General features: G+C 40.3%; 2 protein-coding genes across 3 annotated transcripts; one reads left to right on the plus strand and one right to left on the minus strand.

The window, feature by feature from the left end:
- The first annotated feature begins 1,080 nt into the window (after window positions 1-1,080).
- spx (spexin hormone) lies at window positions 1,081-3,594 on the plus strand. The gene is made up of 6 exons (XM_026142476.2): window positions 1,081-1,086; window positions 1,532-1,615; window positions 1,761-1,818; window positions 1,945-2,007; window positions 2,766-2,852; window positions 3,413-3,594. The coding sequence occupies exons 1-6, from the start codon at window positions 1,081-1,083 to the stop codon at window positions 3,475-3,477; spliced, it is 363 nt and encodes a 120-aa protein (XP_025998261.1). The 3' UTR covers window positions 3,478-3,594.
- An 874-nt stretch (window positions 3,595-4,468) lies between these two features.
- gys2 (glycogen synthase 2) lies at window positions 4,469-18,089 on the minus strand. 2 transcript variants are annotated; one of them, XR_003269760.2, is made up of 17 exons: window positions 17,816-18,089; window positions 15,071-15,252; window positions 14,132-14,323; window positions 13,810-13,995; window positions 11,833-11,977; window positions 11,365-11,482; window positions 11,140-11,260; window positions 10,950-11,056; window positions 10,004-10,063; window positions 9,822-9,900; window positions 8,095-8,208; window positions 7,714-7,840; window positions 7,512-7,607; window positions 7,248-7,411; window positions 6,629-6,709; window positions 5,527-5,624; window positions 4,906-5,046 (listed from the first exon to the last, which is right to left on the minus strand). XR_003269760.2 is itself a non-coding variant. In XM_026142474.2 (16 exons), the coding sequence occupies exons 1-16, from the start codon at window positions 17,937-17,939 to the stop codon at window positions 4,828-4,830; spliced, it is 2,115 nt and encodes a 704-aa protein (XP_025998259.1). In that variant the 5' UTR covers window positions 17,940-18,089; the 3' UTR covers window positions 4,469-4,827. The 2 variants fall into 2 exon arrangements, 1 of the variants encoding a protein (XP_025998259.1); XM_026142474.2 differs by lacking the exon at window positions 5,527-5,624 and having other exon boundaries at window positions 4,469-5,046.
- Between the last annotated feature and the right edge of the window lie 1,122 nt (window positions 18,090-19,211).

Here is a 19,211-nt window from a genome sequence, read left to right on the forward strand (position 1 = left end):
GTTGATCCTAACAGATTGAGGTGTGTTAGTATTGAGTTTTTGCAGTATCATCCTTAACTCTGCTGATATCCCACTGAAAGATGAGTCATCCAGGGCTCATTTTCTGGGAAAATCATCACCTGCACCAACTCTCTGTGGCTTTGGAGTTTGCCCATTCTCTGACCCAGGCTAAGGAGACGCTCCAAGCCCTGTTCATCACCTCCACATTCCCAATTCCTCCACCTCGCAGCAGTAGCAGCAGGAAATCCTTTCCACATCACAGTAGCAGTGGACAAGCCTTCCCACGTTGCAGCAGCAGCAGCAGTGACCCAACTCCTTGAGTCCCTCCTCGTTCACATCACCGCCACAGCTAAATCTCACCTCCTGCAGTTCTCGGCCCAACCATTCTTATGGATTTAACCACCATCCTTCTGATCAGCAGATGACCTGCTGAGCTACAGCCACCCCATGAGTGTAACCGTATTAAAAAATGCACACAAATGCTTGGTGGCATCTTTGAGTAACCAGCTACAATGTGGGAAATAGGGCAGTTAGTGATATTCTTCTATTACTGACAGTGAACATCACTCATTCACTCCTGTAGGCTGTGGACTGTTCCTTTCATTAGTGGATATGTTGCCTTTTGATTCATTAAATGAACTCACATCTCTCCGTATACTGCTCCAGTAAGCAAGGTGCAAACATTAAAAATTACCACAGAGGAGAATATTGCTGTTGTTATGAACATCCAGGGTGCTCCACATTTCATATTAATGGCCTGCAGCTCCGACTAATTTTGAAAAACCACCCTGGGGAGCAGGAAGTGTTTAGAGAAGCTTGATTCAATTCACAGGTATTTTACAACAGACTTCAGCTGTCTGTGAAAGGAACTGGATCGATTAGTGGCACAATTCATTCACTCTCCTAACCGCCCCCTTTCCATCAAACTTGCATGACCTATTGCTGGCAGCATCTTGACAGAGCATAGAAGGTTCACAGAGGATATAAGTAGAGGCAGAGGAAACACCACCAGCAGCTACCCTGAACCTTCTACTCTCTCATCGTCTCTGCAGGCGCCAGGCTTACAGGACCTGTGATACCATGAAGGTAGGTAGAAGGCATGAAACGTTTGCAGTATTTTGGTGGAAGGAATTTATTTATTTTTCTTTTAAAACAGGTTTCATTGGAAATTTTTTTTTTAAATATCTGGGCTTTTTGCATCCTCAAAAAAGTGAAATGCATTCTTTCTTGAAAATGTCATTTAGGAAAATGTTATCTTAACTAAACATTTTAATATCTCACTTTCTAAAAGATGAATCAATCAGCAATATCAAAGTAATTTTGGAGATGTCCTCACTAAAAGTTCACTTTTTTCTTTGTATTCACAGATATATTGCATATACACGTTTTTCACTGAGGCTTCACAGTTACTGAGTTAATTATTAAAAGATTTCTTCAAGTGAATATAAAGGCACATATCTGAGTGAGTCGGTCTGTGAGGAAGATGAAGGATGCTGATGACATGATTTGATCATTTCTTTTTTGCTGACAGGGTTTGAAGACTGTCACAATAGCGTATGTACTCACACTTTTATTACTGGCAACATTTATCTCCCAGTCACGGAGCACGCCAAAGGTACGGCTGGCTTGATTTAATTTTTTTCCCCTGTTGAACTGCTTTGTTACAAGATTACCAAAACAATTATTCATATTCTGACAGTATTCTAAAGTCATAAAAATATCTCCAGCTTTGAGCTTCAAATACTATTTCTTCTATAAAGGGCTCATTCCAGCGAAGAAACTGGACCCCGCAGGCTATGCTGTACCTCAAGGGCACCCGTATGTATCTAGCTACTGACATAATAGGAACAGGGTGACGATAAACATTTACTGTCACCATTTATCTATTTAGTTAGTTAGTTATGTAAATAAACCATAAAGTTGTTTTTAAAAACATTTTTTCAGAGGGAAGAAGGTTCATCTCAGAGGACCGAAAAGAAGGAGATGTCTACGACACTCTTCACCTAGGTACAATAAAGTATCCTGTAAAATGTAATAACAAATCCATCCATCCATCCATTCGCTTCCGCTTGTCCTTTTCAGGGTCGCGGGGGGCGCTGGAGCCTATCCCAGCTGTCATAGGGCGAGAGGCAGGGTACACCCTGGACAGGTCGCCAGTCTGTCGCAGGGCCAACACACAGGGACAGACAACCATTCGCACTCACATTCACTCGCACATTCACACCTAGTGACAATTTGGATTATCCAATTAACCTATCCCCACAAGCTGCATGTCTTTGGACGGTGGGAGGAAGCCGGAGTACCCGGAGAGAACCCACGCAAACACGGGGAGAACATGCAAACTCCACACAGAAAGACCCCGGCCTGATGTTGGAATTGAACTCAGGACCTTCTTGCTGTGCGGCAACAGTGCTAACCACCGTGCTGCCCTTTGTATAATAAGTAATAACAAATGAATAATTTAAAAAAAAAAAGTAAAGAACCTTTAGTCATCATTGGTGATAACCATAACTAATTTGAAAGCAAAATAGCCTCTTGAAAAAAATGAAAATGGTTTTGGATATGTGTGGGGGGGGGGAAACATTTTGATTGCACAGGGCTTATGGTAAACACTGATGGTGACTTAGACCTCACAGAGTTAACTTTCATTAAGAATGACAAAAAAAAAAAAACTTTCCATGTTTATACACAGTAAGTGGTTTTCATGGCGGACCTTGACCTGCAATCACCTTCAGGACTGTGTGTTGTGTTTTCTTGATTGTCAGAGACTCGTAGTCACAACACAGAGAAGCTGACTGTGGACCAGGCTGCTACTGTTCTGCTTAATTTCCTACAGCAAGCTAGAGAGGGAGGTGAGAGCAGAATCTGGACCTATGGGTTCTATATACACGTTTTTCAAATGTATGTTTTTCATGCTTTGAGCATCACAAGATGCCATGATGGCCACTTCAGCTGTTTTTGAGAGAAGGTAGATATTTCTAGAGCTGACTGGGTAACTCATATACTGTACACTGTCATAGTGCAACTCCGACCAAATATACAAAAAAAAAAAATGATTAACTGTCCTTTAATATCTCTGTGAGAAAACAGATGATTTAGGTGTTAGAGTTCAAGTTGTGGGAACTATGGTACTATGGTAGTTGTCAGCATGGCTGTGTCATTGCAGTTTTATGAAGGTTTTTTGCAACACAAATTTGCCTTTATGCCCTAATAAAGAAAAAGAGATTGAATTTTTTTTTTTAATTTGTTCCAGTTCGAATAAACTTCAGATTGTAGTGAAAAGGCAATAATAGAAAAAAAAAAAAAAAAAAAAAATCTCAAATCTTGTGGCATTTAGTTCAAAATGTGTGTTTTGTTCTTCTTTTTGCTCAATTTCAATTCCATACTTTCTTTTACCGTTCCTCTCTTCTAGCTGATGAAAACGCAGATGAGGTGTATATCCAGGAGCTACCAGTGTGGAAGAGGGAATATTTCTAATGTTTGTATCATTGCCAGACAACCTCTGATTTGTTCTGTGTGGGGGAAAAGGAAGCTGTAAATATAAATTCTCTAAATATGAAATGTGATGTTTTAATAAAAAGAGTTTAATTGAAACTGTTTGGGGCAAATTTTCTACTTTTATGGGCAGTGTTATTTTTCAGGTATATAATCAATCCCTGTAAAACAAAATCAAGAAGCTCCAGATTTCAAAAATATGAATCAAGAATTTAAACAGAACTGAAATTAGGTTACTTGGAAATTCAAGGAAAGATAAGTGTAAACGTGATGATAAATAATAAAATAGAGTACATCAGAATTTTTGCAATATTAGACCACAAGATTACCTTGGAAAACTCAAAACATATACAAACCATTTCAGTCCAGAGTGAAGCAAAGCGTCTTTTGAATCAAATCACGTCATGTAGCTTGTTCCCTTATATTGCCATATTTAAACTACTGTGTAGAGGTGTGTGGTAACACCAAAGTGCACTGTAAAAATTGTGTACTTTTTAAAAAAAAAAAAAAAAAAAAAAAAAAAGGCAATAAGTAGTCGTTAGATTTTGCCCATCACTTTCTTATGTGAAGTGGTAGTTGCATCATCCTAGTGATTCCAAATGTCACTTGTGCAACAAGTCCAATCACAAAAAGTCAGTGGATACTGAGACGCATAGTTTACAGATGTAACCAAATTTTTGCAAAGTCAAATGCTGCAGACCTTCCAACCTCAACTTTTCGGCCTTCAGATTAGCTCAGTGGTCCCTTTGTTCAGTGTAAAGTCCACGTCTGTGTTATACTTCCTGTTTTACTTTGACAGTCCCTCGTCTCATCTCATCGTTTTTGGTTTTGCTTTCTCTAATCTGAAAAATAGTCTTCTAAAATTAAAAGGCTACAGTGTCAAATTCATTGCTCATTCTAAATTGCTCCTAAAGCGCAACCCTCTATCGCTTCATGCAAACAAACAAACGAATGGAAAGCCTGTGACAGACACTTTGTTCTACTCAAGTTTATTTTAAATAACTGTAATGTTCAGTTAGCATTTTTCAGACTCTGCTTGACTAAAGTTATTTTGGCGAGCTAGCATTTGAAGACAGATGATAAACTTAGATTTAACCTTTCTACAAACTTTATAAAAAGTTTGTTATGCAGGGTGGACTTTATTGCCTGGCAGCAGAATAAGTGTAACAATTGTTAACAAAAGGTGATGATGTGGGGGGGGGGGGGGGGGGGGGGGTCGTCATTACTGTGGTGTAGACTGTGGGGCTAACCAGGCAGTGACCCCCCCCCCACCGCACACATTTGTCTGTCAAGTCCATCCAACTGTAAAGGCCATAGCTACTCTGGAGCATTTCAGTTTCTTGACTCTCCTGGTTGCTGCTTCTTCCCCTCTGGCACAGCATTGAGCACAAATGGAGATTTGATATTCATCCGGTCCCTCTCGGCCTCCTCATCTTCATCATAGGGTTCATCATCGTCATCCTCAACATCACTGTGGTGGGGCGTGGAATGGATAGAGGCAGAAGGAGAGGGTGGAACCGAGTAGGGCCGGGGATACCGGAAACCCTCCGTCTGTGGAGACAAATGAGCCCAGTCACTGTAAGTCAGTGATTCCTAAACAGATCTGTGAATTTTGCTACACTAATCTAAAGTTGAAGTAGATCGTTAATTATGATTAGTGTGTGAACTCTTACCAGGTGAGCAGAGGAGCCTAATAAAGTAAAAAGGAAGCTGGCAGGCTGGCCTAGAACCATGAAATGCTCATTTTTATCTGATAATCGCTTAGAAACATTGGATTTAAAAAGCACTCTTAAATACTTAGGAAATTCTTGTTACAGCAGTTGACTTCATCAAGAAAAGAAAACAAACAACAACAAAATGTATATAGTTGTAGTATTTCAGACTCCCAGTTTGCATCCAGTCACAGAACTAACCTTCCTAATCTGTTTATTCAGTCTGTTGGCATCACCAGCTCCACTCCGCTCTCCACAAGAAACTGACAGAAATTCTCCAGAAGTATCTCAGCTCCCTTAGGAAATAGAGGATGCTCACCCCCTTCTTGTATACAGCCTCTGTGTTGGTCTTCCAATTCAGCCTTTTAATGTAGAAGTATCTGGATGTCAACTCCTGCACCACAGCGGCATCTTGTCCTACGATAGACACGGGACGTGTAGCCACCATCTTCGTTTAGATATCCATCACCTTTCTGGTCTTTTCCCACATTCAGAAGCAGAGGATTTCTCTGCTCCAAAAAAATGATCCACCAGTCCTGTGTACTCCTCTTGTTCCCAACATATCCAATCACTACAAAAATCAGTATTTCTGGCGATGTCATGAGCCAGATTTTTACGTCTGATTTTAAGTGGGATGTGTACAAGGACAACAAGAATGGACGCAGCAAGTTCCCCTTGGAGTTGCTGTATTGAACATTAGACAAACTATCTCACATACCGCAGTTTGTCAGTTAGACTGTGATACATGAGATCCTGAGATGTTTACTAACATTTCCTGTATGTCTCTCTTAATCTGACTGAATTGTGTTAAACTTGATAAATAAAACAAGATGACCCTCAGCAAGCATCTAGATGGAAGCAAGGCTTATGTAGAGACCAAATATGAGAGTCGACAATGCAATCAATCTACCTGCCACAATCTGAAGAGGGTCAAGTGATGTTTTCATGGACCATAACAAGTCTCTCAGACTTTCTCACATGTGATGTGAGGGCCGCTGATCATTAGGATCCCATGGCATCAACTTGTTTGGTACAAGAACCACACAGAATTTAGTAACGCCAGTACATTTCTCATGCTTTCAATTAGGTTGTAAATGTAACACAGGATCACAGCTAGCTAGCAAAGGTCCTAGCCTCATGAGAACTGAGGGGAAAGGAAGAATAAAAAAAAATGTAAAAAAATGAAGTTTTTCTGTTTAACATTTTTTTGTCATTTCCTGCCTCTTTGGGCAAAAAGAGTCCAGCCAAACACACGAGAAAGGCCAGGATGTCCTCTGAGCACAAAAGGGGATCAGACATAATCCCCACAAACAGTAAACTCTTTAAATCACTTCACAAAGCTCTACTTTCTCCTCAACACTTACTCTACATAAAGTTTTGTGCACAACTATGATCAAAATCCCTTGTAAAGGATTCCTTACCTTCAGAGGGGCCATGGGATCCATCTTGAACTTGTCTGGGAAAGCTCTACTAAGGGCCAGGTGACGTGCATGTATGTAGAACTGTCAAACAAGCCAGAAATACATTAAGAACTGAACAAACATTTCAATGAAAGATTTGCAATGTGGGCGTCTGAACTACCACCTCTAATTAATCTTGACCATAAGAATACATCCTTCAGTAACGACGAAAGTAGTTTTAAAGTTGGTGCATGCTTTGTTCTACATATGGACCAATTATGAAATCTTGTATGCTTGTTTTGCAATCATCTTGGAGGTCAGCACGTTATCCTGTTAAAGGAGAGGGTGAACTATATAGCAGATCAATACATGGCACATTGTACCACAGTTCACAGGAGCCACAGCATGGTAGCCCTATATTTGACTTGTGTAAGTGGAATAGCCTAGCACAACCAAAGTTGGCAGCTTGCTGTTCACTGTTGTATACCTGTATCTGGTAAACGGCAAAAGCAGTAATGAAATTGATTATTTATTGGCTGAACCAGAATATAGTTCAGTAGTAGACTCCCGTTTTCTCTGATTGTGTCCTGTTCTGACTTTAATCAAGTAACTATTCAGGGCTTCAGAATCAGAAACCGACCCGTCCCAGGTATCTCCAGTCCAGAAGGTCAGACAGCCTCTCAGTTCGGTTGCGCTGGATGATACGCTGCCGCCGAGACTGCTGGCAGAAACTGAACATGAACTGAGTTAGCTGGTTGCAGGACTCCTCAGCAGAACGGAAGCGTCGGTCCACTATATAGATACCTGACAGAGAGGAGGAGGGGGGAAAGAACATAATCCATAAGGATGAACACACATAATTCACAGTGTTTGTGCACCCATGAGTGTGAATGCACTCACACACCATATGCAGCAGGGTCCGACACGTGCTCCTCCATGAAGCAACCAAAACCTGACAAATTGGTGGTCACACTAGGAATGCCCATTACAGTACACTCACCTGGAGAACAGAAGACAGAAGCCCTAAACAATATGCACAGGGGAAGTATAAAGCATTTGTGTAGAAACATGTATGCCTGGCTACAACATGAGGATGGTCAGTCTACCAGGTGTGTAGCCCCATGGTTCATAGTAGGAAGGGAACACTCCAAGGTTACAACCACGGACAAAATCCTCGTAGTCCATTGGCAGCAGAGGACTAGTCGAGGACAAGAACTCCGGGTGGAAAACAACCTGAGAGGGTGACACACAGATAAGAGTTGCCCATGTCCTTATTTGGCAGCATAGCACAAATTAAAACATAAAAGTTAAGCCAGTTTGTTTGTTTTTAATAACTACAAGTTAATAGATTAAAGACCAACTGTGTAGTCACAGTAGATCTCTCCACATTTTAGATATATATTTTAAAAATTATTATCTATCTCCATCAATAGAGAGATCGAGAGATCTTATCACACCTGACATGGCTGACATAATGTTTTGTTTACCTTGACACGGTCGTTCCTGGAGTTGAAGAGGCCAACACGTCTGATGTTGGACAGGATGGGATCTGCTGAGTCGTCCAGCATGTTGTGAGTGGTTACTGGAGGGAGGCTGTGCCTCTGCAAGCCAAGAGGTTAAAGTATGCGATTAGGATAGATAAACATAAAAGTGAGGAATTCAAGTGACCCCTGAGTGATTTTAAAAAGTGCCTGGTGACCAGGCCCTTAGGCAATGGGGTCCAGTCAGATGCAGCCCAAAGAAGCTACACTGGCTTCCCTCCAGTAGGTCCACCACCTGCAGGTTAGGGTTAGAAGGCGCTATAGGCATTGGGTACATTGTGTGACAGGCGATGTTCAAAGGTAAAGGCTCTACAGGAGGGCGGTGGTCCAGTCTCCAGATACCAGGGCTGGCTATTAGGAAATAAAACATCACATCTCTGGTGGAATTGAAGCCTGAGCTTGTGAGAGGTTGAGAGATATCAACTAGATATAGTCAGGATCTGGAACCATCCTTGGCAGGAGCTGGACTCCGTTCTAGTCCAGAGCTGCCCTAAGATGTTAGGAGGAATCTGGTATCAGGCATCGAAACCAGAGGAGAAGATACGGACCCATCATCTCATGTGGAATGTGAGATTTCTTCACAGTAACGTGGATGAATTGGTGGCCCTGGCATCAGTGGGCATCTTATCCGTCCAATTAACCACACTAACACCAAAAAGTAAGACAGTCCATGTTTATCTGCATCTAATCCAGGCTGACCAAGGAGAGCAGAAATAAGACGGGGGGGGGTCTGGCTGTGTTTCTGAATGATAAGTGTCCAGAGTTACACCATCTAACTATCAAAAAGACACTCTGCAGTAAGGACATTGAGCTGGTAAGCTAGTAGAATGAGGCCGTATTATCTACTGTGGGAGTGTACATATGTTATCGTGATAACATGTCTTCCTTATCTCGCCCCAACCAGTTGCAGCAGATGGCCCCGCCCCTCCCTGAGCCTGGTTCTGCCGGAGGTTTCTTCCTGTTAAAAGGGAGTTTTTCCTTCCCACTGTCGCCAAAGTGCTCATAGGGGGGTCATATGATTGTTGGGTTTTACTCTGCATGTATTATTGTAGGGTCTACCTTACAGCAACTGTTGTGATTTGGTGCTGTATGAACTTCAATTGAAGATTGAATAACTGCATGTGCCGCACTCTCTGCTAATACTGCGACAGCCTGCGATGTTATCCACACTGTTAACAGCAGACTACAAAAGGACCCACAAATTAAATGAACAGAGCAAGATGACAATTTAAAAAAATAAAATTGTATTATGTTATATGAAATTCAAAATAAAATATTCCAGCATAGCTTTAACATTTGAGTCAAAATGAAAGTTATATCTTTAATGTTGTTGAAATAAGTTATCCTGAAATTTGTATGTGCCTAAATGTAATAGTGGCGCAACCATAAACATGGCCCTTTATGTAGTAAAAAGGTCGTTTCTGTCTGGTTGAAAAGATCCCAATTTCCACATCATTTTACAGATATTAACATTTTCTTATCAAGAGTGTCACCTTAGGTGTAAAGATTTCAGCTGAACACAGTTTGTCTTGGGAAACAATACACTGGTACAATTTACTGATATTAATCTTTCTAAGTCATCATCAATAAGGACTAATGGTAGTCAGTTACTTGAAAGAGGGGAAGTAGAATTAAAGATTATTTCACGCACGCACACACGCACACACGCACACCTGTGTGGCGTAGATGGCTCTCTTCATAATGGTGAAGTCATCTCGGTCCAAAATGTTGTTGAGATCAGGGATCTGCCCTCTAATGAAAGAAGACATACATACATCATCATCATCATCGATCTGCAAATTTACACAACACTTTGATATCAACATCAAATACCTCAGCAAGTAGAAATACTTACTTTAACAGAGCATCATACAGCTTTTTACCAAATTTCTCCTTAACAGCATGAGCTGTATCCCTGTTAAAAGCAAAGGAAATCTATCACCACTGCAGTTGTTAGTTTGAAGCACCAACAGTAACAGAAAATCATTATTATTTAGAGTTTAAGAGTTAAAGCAGGGAAGGAGCAAAGTTCCTAAGTTGCATTTTTGCTGAACCATGCCCACCTTGGCAACCACTCATGAGGAAGTACACATTTTTTAAATCAATGTTGGATAATGACGAGTCTTTCAGTACAGCTTCCTAATGGAGGTAAACACTTTGTTCAGGCTGCAGTTAAATCAGGTTTGTGTTTCAAATCAGATCAATACCAGGCTGTCTCAAACTGTCTGCTATTTACAAGTGAAGATTGGATTTGTCTGATGTGTCGTGGCTGCCCAGAAAGGTCGATAAGCCCAAGCTTGAAGCAATAAATGTTGTGCAGGTGATCACCACAAACAGGTGGCGAACAGCTACACGAGAAGTTCAGGGAACTTGAGCATCAGTAGCGCCTAAAAATAAATTCTCCTAACAACACTCCTTTGTCTCATTCATTAGTGCACTTTCTTCCTTATTACCTGTTGGCATACAGCCTCTGCTTTTGCATGGCAACAACAACATGGCAGAGACAACTTAGAAGGCCCTGCAATTCCCAGGCTCCATTTCAGATTTCATTCATGTGCCGTTCTTTATAGCCTTCTTCTAAATTGGGAGGCAGATGCACTACAACCTGTGGGATTTACAATTTTGCCAAAAACTGCAGCTCCCCAAGTGATCAGTGAGGGAGAAAAATCCCAACAGATTTCCAGATCCCCCCCTCCCCGGGTATTGTTCATCACATTTAGAGTATATAATGAAAAAAAAAAAATGGATGTACTGTACAGAATTATTTAATTGCTACAAATAATCAGCAAAGCAGGACGTACCAAAGCTGTTTACGTACTGCCTGCCCCTTCAGTGACTCCACATTGAAGTTGTTAGTTTTCGCTGGCATGATGAAGAAAACTACGACCGTCACATCGTTTCGGTGGACCTGCAGAGACGGTGACGATAGGTTTCCATTAGATGTGTACAACACAACACTACCAAAAAGGCACAAAACAAACACGGCCTCACCCGCAGCAGATAGTTCAGTCTGGACAGTGATTCAAGGAAAATATCTGCTCCTTTGTTTGAGAACTCATAGCGCCCAGCAATGAAGAAGATGAGGGTTTTATCCAAGTTGAAGTCCAGGTGACTACCGAGATAATAAAGATTAATAAAATGAAATTTTCAATTCATTTTATGAAGTACAACAAACTTCGAGAGCTGCCAGGACTACTTTTTAATAAAGCAACAAACCCATAGAAGTGTCCCCTGATAAACTCCTGGATTTGGGCCTTGTTGGTGGAGTGCAGGTTTTGAAACTCATGCATGGCTGAGAACTTCTTCACATTCAGCCCATTTGGGGTGACCACATCTGTACCAACAAAGGAAAAGATGGTTTTATTCATTTTCCGTTGACAGCGGTATCAAAATTACTTTGTGTTTAGCTTCAACATTTTATTTCAAACTTGAAGGTATTTTTGCCATCAATCCCTGGAATACAGTTGTGTGACTGTGTGAACATCATACAGAAACTGATTACTTCAAGTTACTGTTGCTAGTTATCACTACAAATGAGTCAATCATGATATGTATTTATCTACAGGACTGTAGTGTGATTTGTAAAAACATTTCTTGCATGACTGTGTTGCATGGATCGTCAGAAAACCAATAGACAACGTAAAACTACGTTCTTGTGGAGATAGTATAGTGAAAAATTTCCACCTGGTTTCCTGTGCAGCATGTGGTTGGCCTCCACAGCAGTGATCTGAGAGACTGTCGTGAAGACGTGAGCACAGTGAACTGCTGCTCTCTCTAAGCAGTATCGGTGGTAGATCTGCCTCTCACCAGCCTCCTTGTCAATGTTAAACTGCCACACACAATTTTTAAAAACAGAAAAAACAAAAACATTCATTTTACTTTACATCCATCCATTCGCTTCCGCTTATCCTTTTCAGGGTCGCGGGGGGCGCTGGAGCCTATCCCAGCTGTCATAGGGCGAAAGGCGGGGTACACCCTGGACAGGTCGCCAGTCTGTCGCAGGGCTAACATCTAGGGACAGACAACCATTCACACTCACATTCACACCTAGTGGCAATTTGGATTATTCAATTAACCTATCCCCAACCTAACCTATCCCCAAAACCTGTTTAATTATCAAGCTTTTTTTATTTTTTTTTTAAACCTGCCCAGAGCAGCAGAATATTTTTCTGAATGCCTTTTTTTACCAAATATATTTGCTGTAACAAGAGGAGCCTACAGAGGGTCTACTTTTCTCATCTGAATGTTTTTGTTGCAATTATTTTAAAAAAGAAAATATTATTCATATTATCGCTTGTAGATATAATGCTGGAGTGGACAGAGGGTGAAGACTAGGCAAAAGACAGGAGAAGTGGAAGAATAGAAGGGACAAAAAAAAAAAAAGAGGGAGAGAGATGCAAACAGACGTGCTTCCTCTGTAACAAAGTACACCAACGATACAACACCTAAAAGACAAAACAGAGGGAGGTACACAAACAAATACACAGTTATGCTGTGTGTGGATGCGAGCGTGCATACATGTTTAAATGAGCAAGAGAGGACACGAGTGTCCGAGTATGAGCGTTTGTCATGAAACATACTGGGAAAATGAGGATGAGACTGCACCAGTTTAGTTCACCGCATCCTCATTAATCCTACAAGGCAAGATCTCGACTACCCTCGTGGGACCACAAAAAGGTTTGGTTATAACAGCATGTATAATTATCCATTTCAGGCATAGTTGAGCATAAACAAGAGCATAATAAAATATTGCATTTCATTTATTCAATTAAATGAATTAAAAAAAAATCTCTTTTAAAGTTCATTTACAGTTTGTAAGTCTGGAAATGATCCTGCTTTGTTTTACCACATTGGCTGCATTTTCTGACTCTCAGTTAACAAGATTCCATCGACAGAATAAGTGATGGTCCTAAGAATCATCTGTCAATTATCCATTCGGTCAAGGAGTAACCTTTAGCTCCACATTGACCTTTAGCTTGTGTGGCCAATTACAAACATTGCATTGACATCTCCAAATGTAGCTCAACATTACTAATGATGCTCTAAGTAGTCCTAAAAGAGCTAAACCTTTAAATATGAGCATAAATCTTATGGCTGGTCATTGTAGGCAGACAGGCGCGAGTGTGAGTTGCACGCGTATTTTGTGATGGACGTGGGGTGCCAGGAGACAGACTCTTAAGAACTTTGCTTTTTGTTCTGTTTTCATAGGTACACTGCAATAGGCCTCAGCATGCTGTGGGCTTCTCTTCTTCGCTCACTTTTTGCATTTCATATTGTAGTGTAAAGGCCGTGCAATATGAAATATAAAAGTGATTACTATTGTGATTTGATAATATAAATAACATGCCTACTGTAGTGCCCCTATGTTTACAAACACTGATGTTTTTCCCCCTTCTATTAGGGTCAAAAGGATTTAAGTACTACCCAATTCAACTATCTGAAATTTATTTATAATGAATCTAATATGCACATTGTAGGCAACATATCAGCTGTAAAGATCAAGCTCTGATTCACAATAAAACATTGACAAATTTCCCTGCCTGTATTATTAACTAGAGTCATAAGAAGGGAATGGCTTGGTGTCCATGACAGTTATAGGCCAACTACAAACAGTGTTACTATGTGTCTGTTTGCTGTAAGGCAGTTCTCTTGTTCTCTCACCTTGTCCAGGTTGTTGTAAAAGTCAGTGTTCCCAGCACAAAGGTATCTTCCCAGCAGGGTGGCATGTGTTGTGAATACTGTCGCCATTGGAATTTTGCGTGAGCGAGAGAGAATAAGTCCAGGACCTGCCTGCCATTCATGGAAGTGACTGATGACATTAGGTTTGTCTCCAAGGTGGTCTGTCAACTAAAAACACAAAAGAAAGCTGCCATGTTTACTTATGCCAACCATCTCAGTGATGCATATTGAGATTTATTTATTTTTATAAATCCAAAACTCAGCATAGGAGCCAACAAGACAATTAGGTTCACTTATAATGCACCTCTTTGAAGAACCATGCAATAAGGGAGCCCAAAATGAGCGAGTCATTGGCTTCTCGGTCATGGAAGGGCAGACCAATGTTGCAGGTGTCCCAAAGGTCCCCTTTCCAGCGGTCCAGGTTCCAGGCTGCTGAGCCTATGTCAAACAGGATTACGTAGGGGCTGCCCTCAATCAGCCAGCGACCAAAATGAACCTGCATTAAAAACAAGTTCAGCTTTATTAGGGACACTTTCAGATTTAAGTGCCTCTGTGTTTCTATCCCAGGATATGCATTCAGTTTCATGGCAACAGTTTTAGCCTGAGGTTAGCCTAACCCTAACCCTACTTAGGGCGTAGGTGGTATGAAGATTCTGGTTATATCCACTTTGCTAAGAGAAATTTTGGATGCATGCATTTGAAGTATAAAGTGATCACTATATTGTGTTGTTTTTTTGCATGACAGCAATATACAGCCAAGTTGTGTTCTTACAAACACATTTTCTATCTGCTCTTAAAGTTAGACAATATAACTTAGGGATCATTTTAAACATCTCCAAGGAGCCTTGCAGCTTTAGTGTAGCTTTTTACTAAAGTCATGCTAATTGTTATTTCCTTAAATGTATTCTGACAGTCTGATCTGCAACTGTCTCATCAGCATATGTGCACCCTCTAGTGGTCAAACACGCATTTGGCATCTGAGCCTCCTGCGTAACTACCATTCAGTGACCATCCTCATCCAGCAATCACATCATTCCCATCATACACAGCGTACATCCAGGGCAGCCCAAACTGTATGACAGTGATATTCATCATTTCACAATGATGAATAACTAATTTCATGGGTGAGAACCCCCAGACCCACTAGTCCCCTTTATGGTTAAGCAAATTGTATGCCTGTCAACTCAGTAAGTTTTGGTGTGTCAACTGGTACACAGATAATCTTTCCTCTCCCATCCCTCACCTGGCAGCCGTTGTGGATGAGGGCATCCATGGCCTTCCTGATGGCAGGATTTGGTGGCTCACAGCTCTCCACCTGAGTCTTGAAGTTGTGCTCGAAGTATGGTCCCATCATGTAGTAGTTGTCTCCCCATTCATCCACAGTGATCTTAGCCTTGGTCTGGATGACTGTGTAGATTCCCCCAACTATAGTGACACACAGGGCAAGTGAAAAGACCTGAAGTCACTGCAAAAGGTTTCAAACTTTTGACTTGACTTGTCTTTTAAAAATTCTTGTAAAAAGTCCAATAGGAACCAGTCTGTATATTCACAGACTCCTAACACATTACTACAGTAATCTGTGGAGGGGGGGGGGAAAAAAAAAAAAAAAAAAAGACTGTCAGTGTTTGAAAGAAAAGGGTAAAAACTTTTAACTGTTGCAAGCCAATAGTGCTACAATTTGCCACTTTTCCTAACCCGTCTGGTTAAGAAATGGCGTTAAAGATCGCCGTTTAATTAGTCAGAAAAAAGGGGGTGGGGTGGGGGGCGCCTTCAACACCCCTTCTGAGTGGCGGAAAAAAGGGCAGTTTTCCCGGTCTTTGAACGCCGCTTTTTTCTGCCACCCACAAAAACTGCGTTCATTGCGCAGCTACGTGACGTAAAAAGCGATCTGTCGGAGTCAACGCCATTTTTACGTTAATTCTTAATCCAGTTATTTATTTTGAACTTTAACTATTTGATGCAGAACACCTGATTATTCTGTAAATAGTTTTAAATGGTTATATAAAAACGCCTGAGGCCTTGCTACATTTTTAGGAAAGTAGTTTCTATATAACTTTGTTTGCAAAACTTGTGCATAATTTCTTTTACATTTACAATTTCTTTTGCTTTTCAAGTTCTGAAAATGATTTGTCAAACATGTTTGTAGTTTTTGCAGTTAAAAAAAAAAAGAAAAGAAGTGTAACTTTTCCTAACCTCATATTATTTGTGTGTTGATTTTAGAGGTAATACAGTACGTCAAAATGAAAAGAAAAACCCCCCAAATCAAACAAGGAGTGCTGACAAGAATTATTTTAAACAAGGCAAGGTAAACAGTTTTAAAAATGTGAAATATACAAGGTAAAATCAAAAGTATTGAAAAAATGGCCAATTAAACCCCAGAGGGTTAAGTTTCTGAGTATCATTGGGGTGAATTTGCTGGAATGTCAACTGAAAGACTGAAAACTGTTTTGAGTGCTTTCTGACTTGCTAATGCCCTCTCTGCAGAATGACTGATTTCAAATTGCTCAAGAAGCAGCCTTATAACCGGTTACAGACTGATGGGCAACAAAAATTGCTTCCTCATAATTTTGATTTCCATCTTCATTGGCATTAGGTGAACAGACACCTGAATGATAATTAAACTACTGCTACTTCTATAGCTGTTCACATTTCCAGATCAGTTAATCAAATGCATTTAGTAGCAGCAACTGGCTGCTTTTCAGTCTCCTAATTCCTATGGAAGTATGAAAGATGTTCCTAGTTTTTCTATACAGTGTTTTTGCTTTTGGTTTACTTTTGTTAAATAACCTCTTATTATGTGCAGAGACATAATCCAGATTGTCATTTAAAAATACACAAAAATGGAAAGAAAGACACAAAACATACCTACATACATTATCATCAGCTGTTCAGTCATTTAGTCAAACACTAAATCACTGAAAATAGTCAGGGGCCATCAATTGCTTTAACAGATCTTTTATACAAACCCATTTTGACCAGGAGCTGATATTGCACTGGTGCCATTTGTAGCAGACACAAAATTTCTGGTTTGTAGGGGTCAAAGCACATGTGGTAATGTTTTTCAGTCTCACTAGGCAGCATAAAGACAAATACTGATATTATCACCAAAACATTCAGTGGAGAATGACGTCTGAGCTGCATCAGAGAGCAGGGATCATATAAACAGTAAAGCCAGAGAAAACAGCAGAGTGCCTGATAACCTCTGAACCTTAATGTTCAAATTAATATTTACATTTTTAGATTCATTAATTTGAAATTAAAGGTAATTAAACACAACATGAAACAATGTGCTATTGTCACATCTTTAAAAAAAAAGTTGCAGTTTCCATATCCAACTTCAATCCAAACTGCCAGTAAGAGTGAATAAACAGGCAGCAGAAATCTTCACTATGCATAAAATGTTCTCAGTGATTCGAGGCAAAAGCCACAATTAGTACTGTAACACGACACCTGCTGTCCACATGCAAACCAATTCAATATTCAGTCATTTTATCTTTTTTGTGTTTAGGACACTACATGAGCATCAGCTTAATGTTTAACTCTTCAGAGGGAGCACACTCAGTGCAATATTTGCTCTTCAAGGGGCAAAGAGTGACTCTTTCATAAAATATTACTAATATTAACAGACAGAGGGGGTTTTTTTAAACAGGAAATTGTCACATGGCATGTATTAGAGATACAAATTAAAGTGATGTTTAAACTGAAATACTGATACTTTAAAGATACACATTTGTTACTGTTCATTATGGTTTCACAAGTTTTTTTAATTCCTTTGATTCATAGATATTTATACATTCTGTATATTGTTTTTCTAGCCACAAGAGTAATTTAAAAAAAACAAATATATACACACGCACACTGAAATATATTGACTCAAACACATTAATATGAGCTAACTGATTCAAATGAAATAAATACTATAATGATACATCCAGTGTTTTACTGTATAAAATGGAAATAGAAGTAATACAGTTCTGATGAAACTGACCTTTGTTGGTGACCTCCCAGGAGACTTCGAAGAGCAGCAGGTCCTCCACAGGCAGCTCGTCCTCCTCCCAGGCCGGCAGCACCCCGGTCAGGGATGTCATGGAAAGCGAACGGGACAGAGGCATCTTACAGTTTCTGGGGGTCCAACAAACGTCACTGTTGGGAAGAAGCTCCGCTTAATCTCAATGTAGGACCTTCGAACCTGTTGTGGCTAGAGGCCAGAAAGAGCTTTCCTCTCCGAAGGCAAAGATGAGACTTATTAAAAAAAAAAAAAAAAAAAAAAGTCACGAGGGCAAAGCACTTCCACCCCGCCTACCTTCCATAATCATGTCAGGGTGAAAGGTTTGGTTTTGGGGTTGTGTGTGATAAAAACAAACTGCAGCTGTGTGCTCAGTCTTACTATTTATTTATTTATCTCTCTGAGGAGTGAAGGCCTAAAGTGATCAATCCGCTTTAGGCTGACTCCATGTTAGCTTAAAAGTGTTGTTTTTAGAGCAGATACTAAAAAACACCTTTACATTCCACTCAATACAACCAAATAAGGATTCTACAAACTACTGAACATCTACAGGGAAATTTCCTCGCTCACGCAAAAAACAGAATAAGGCCTGTTTTCGCCCCTTAGTAGTGTCAAATTCCAGAAAAGTCAGATATTATATCAGCGGAAGCTGTTCACTCCTGAGTCAACTATATTAGCTAGCATGCACATGTGCTCCGTGAGGAACCACCCTGCTGCTGCTTAACAAGGCAGAGTTGATTAGCAAAGGTGCAGCAGCTTGTGCCAATCTGACACTTCTCTCCTTAAACCTTACCAAAAAAAACTCACCCCAACTACTTTTATCTAATTAAGACTATTTTTGTAATGGTTTGTACTAAGGAATGATTTTGTAATCTGAATTTCTAAAACCAATAAAAGCAAAAATCAAAATTTGTAAAATAATTTGTATCTAACTGAGACTCTTTGCAGGCCTCAATGAGCTCTTACACTGGCTGACTGATTTATGTAGCTTTTTTTCATCTTTGTGACCAGTCAAAGTGCTTTAGTCTACCAGCCACATCTAACCATACATCTATGCGGACTTCCTGGTGAGAACATACCCCTAGGCAGCATTTTTTGATATGGGCAACATGGGCGGTTCCCCAGGGCAGCATCATGGCATCTGCAAAAAAAAAAAAAAAAAAGAAAGTTGCTCGCCCTTCTGTTTGCAAGGTGCGCCTGCTGCTTACAGGAGGAGAGGGGCGGGCCGGCTGGAGCGGCATCTAACGACCAGCTTGCAAAATAAAACAAAAATAAAAACAAACCAACAAACTAGGGCTTTCAATGTAAACGCCGTTGTCACGATTAATGCTATTAAAATTTTCAACGCAATGAATCCATTTGGAGCGCAGAATGACTC

Source organism: Astatotilapia calliptera, chromosome 15 (assembly GCF_964374335.1).
Source record: "Astatotilapia calliptera chromosome 15, fAstCal68.1, whole genome shotgun sequence".
In the NCBI taxonomy this organism is placed as follows: Eukaryota; Metazoa; Chordata; class Actinopteri; order Cichliformes; family Cichlidae; genus Astatotilapia; species Astatotilapia calliptera.

Coding starts and splice junctions, on each gene's coding strand:
- gys2 (XM_026142474.2), bottom strand. CDS start 17,939: ATGCCTCTGTCCCGTTCGCTTTCCATGACATCCCTGACCGGGGTGCTG. Junction 11,483..11,832: donor CATGCTGCACAGGAAACCAG/GTGGAAATTTTT, acceptor TTGTTGGTACAG/ATGTGGTCACCCCAAATGGG. Junction 11,057..11,139: donor GACTGAACTATCTGCTGCGG/GTGAGGCCGTGT, acceptor CCGTCTCTGCAG/GTCCACCGAAACGATGTGAC.
- spx (XM_026142476.2), top strand. Junction 1,616..1,760: donor AGTCACGGAGCACGCCAAAG/GTACGGCTGGCT, acceptor TCTTCTATAAAG/GGCTCATTCCAGCGAAGAAA. Junction 2,853..3,412: donor ACAGCAAGCTAGAGAGGGAG/GTGAGAGCAGAA, acceptor CCTCTCTTCTAG/CTGATGAAAACGCAGATGAG.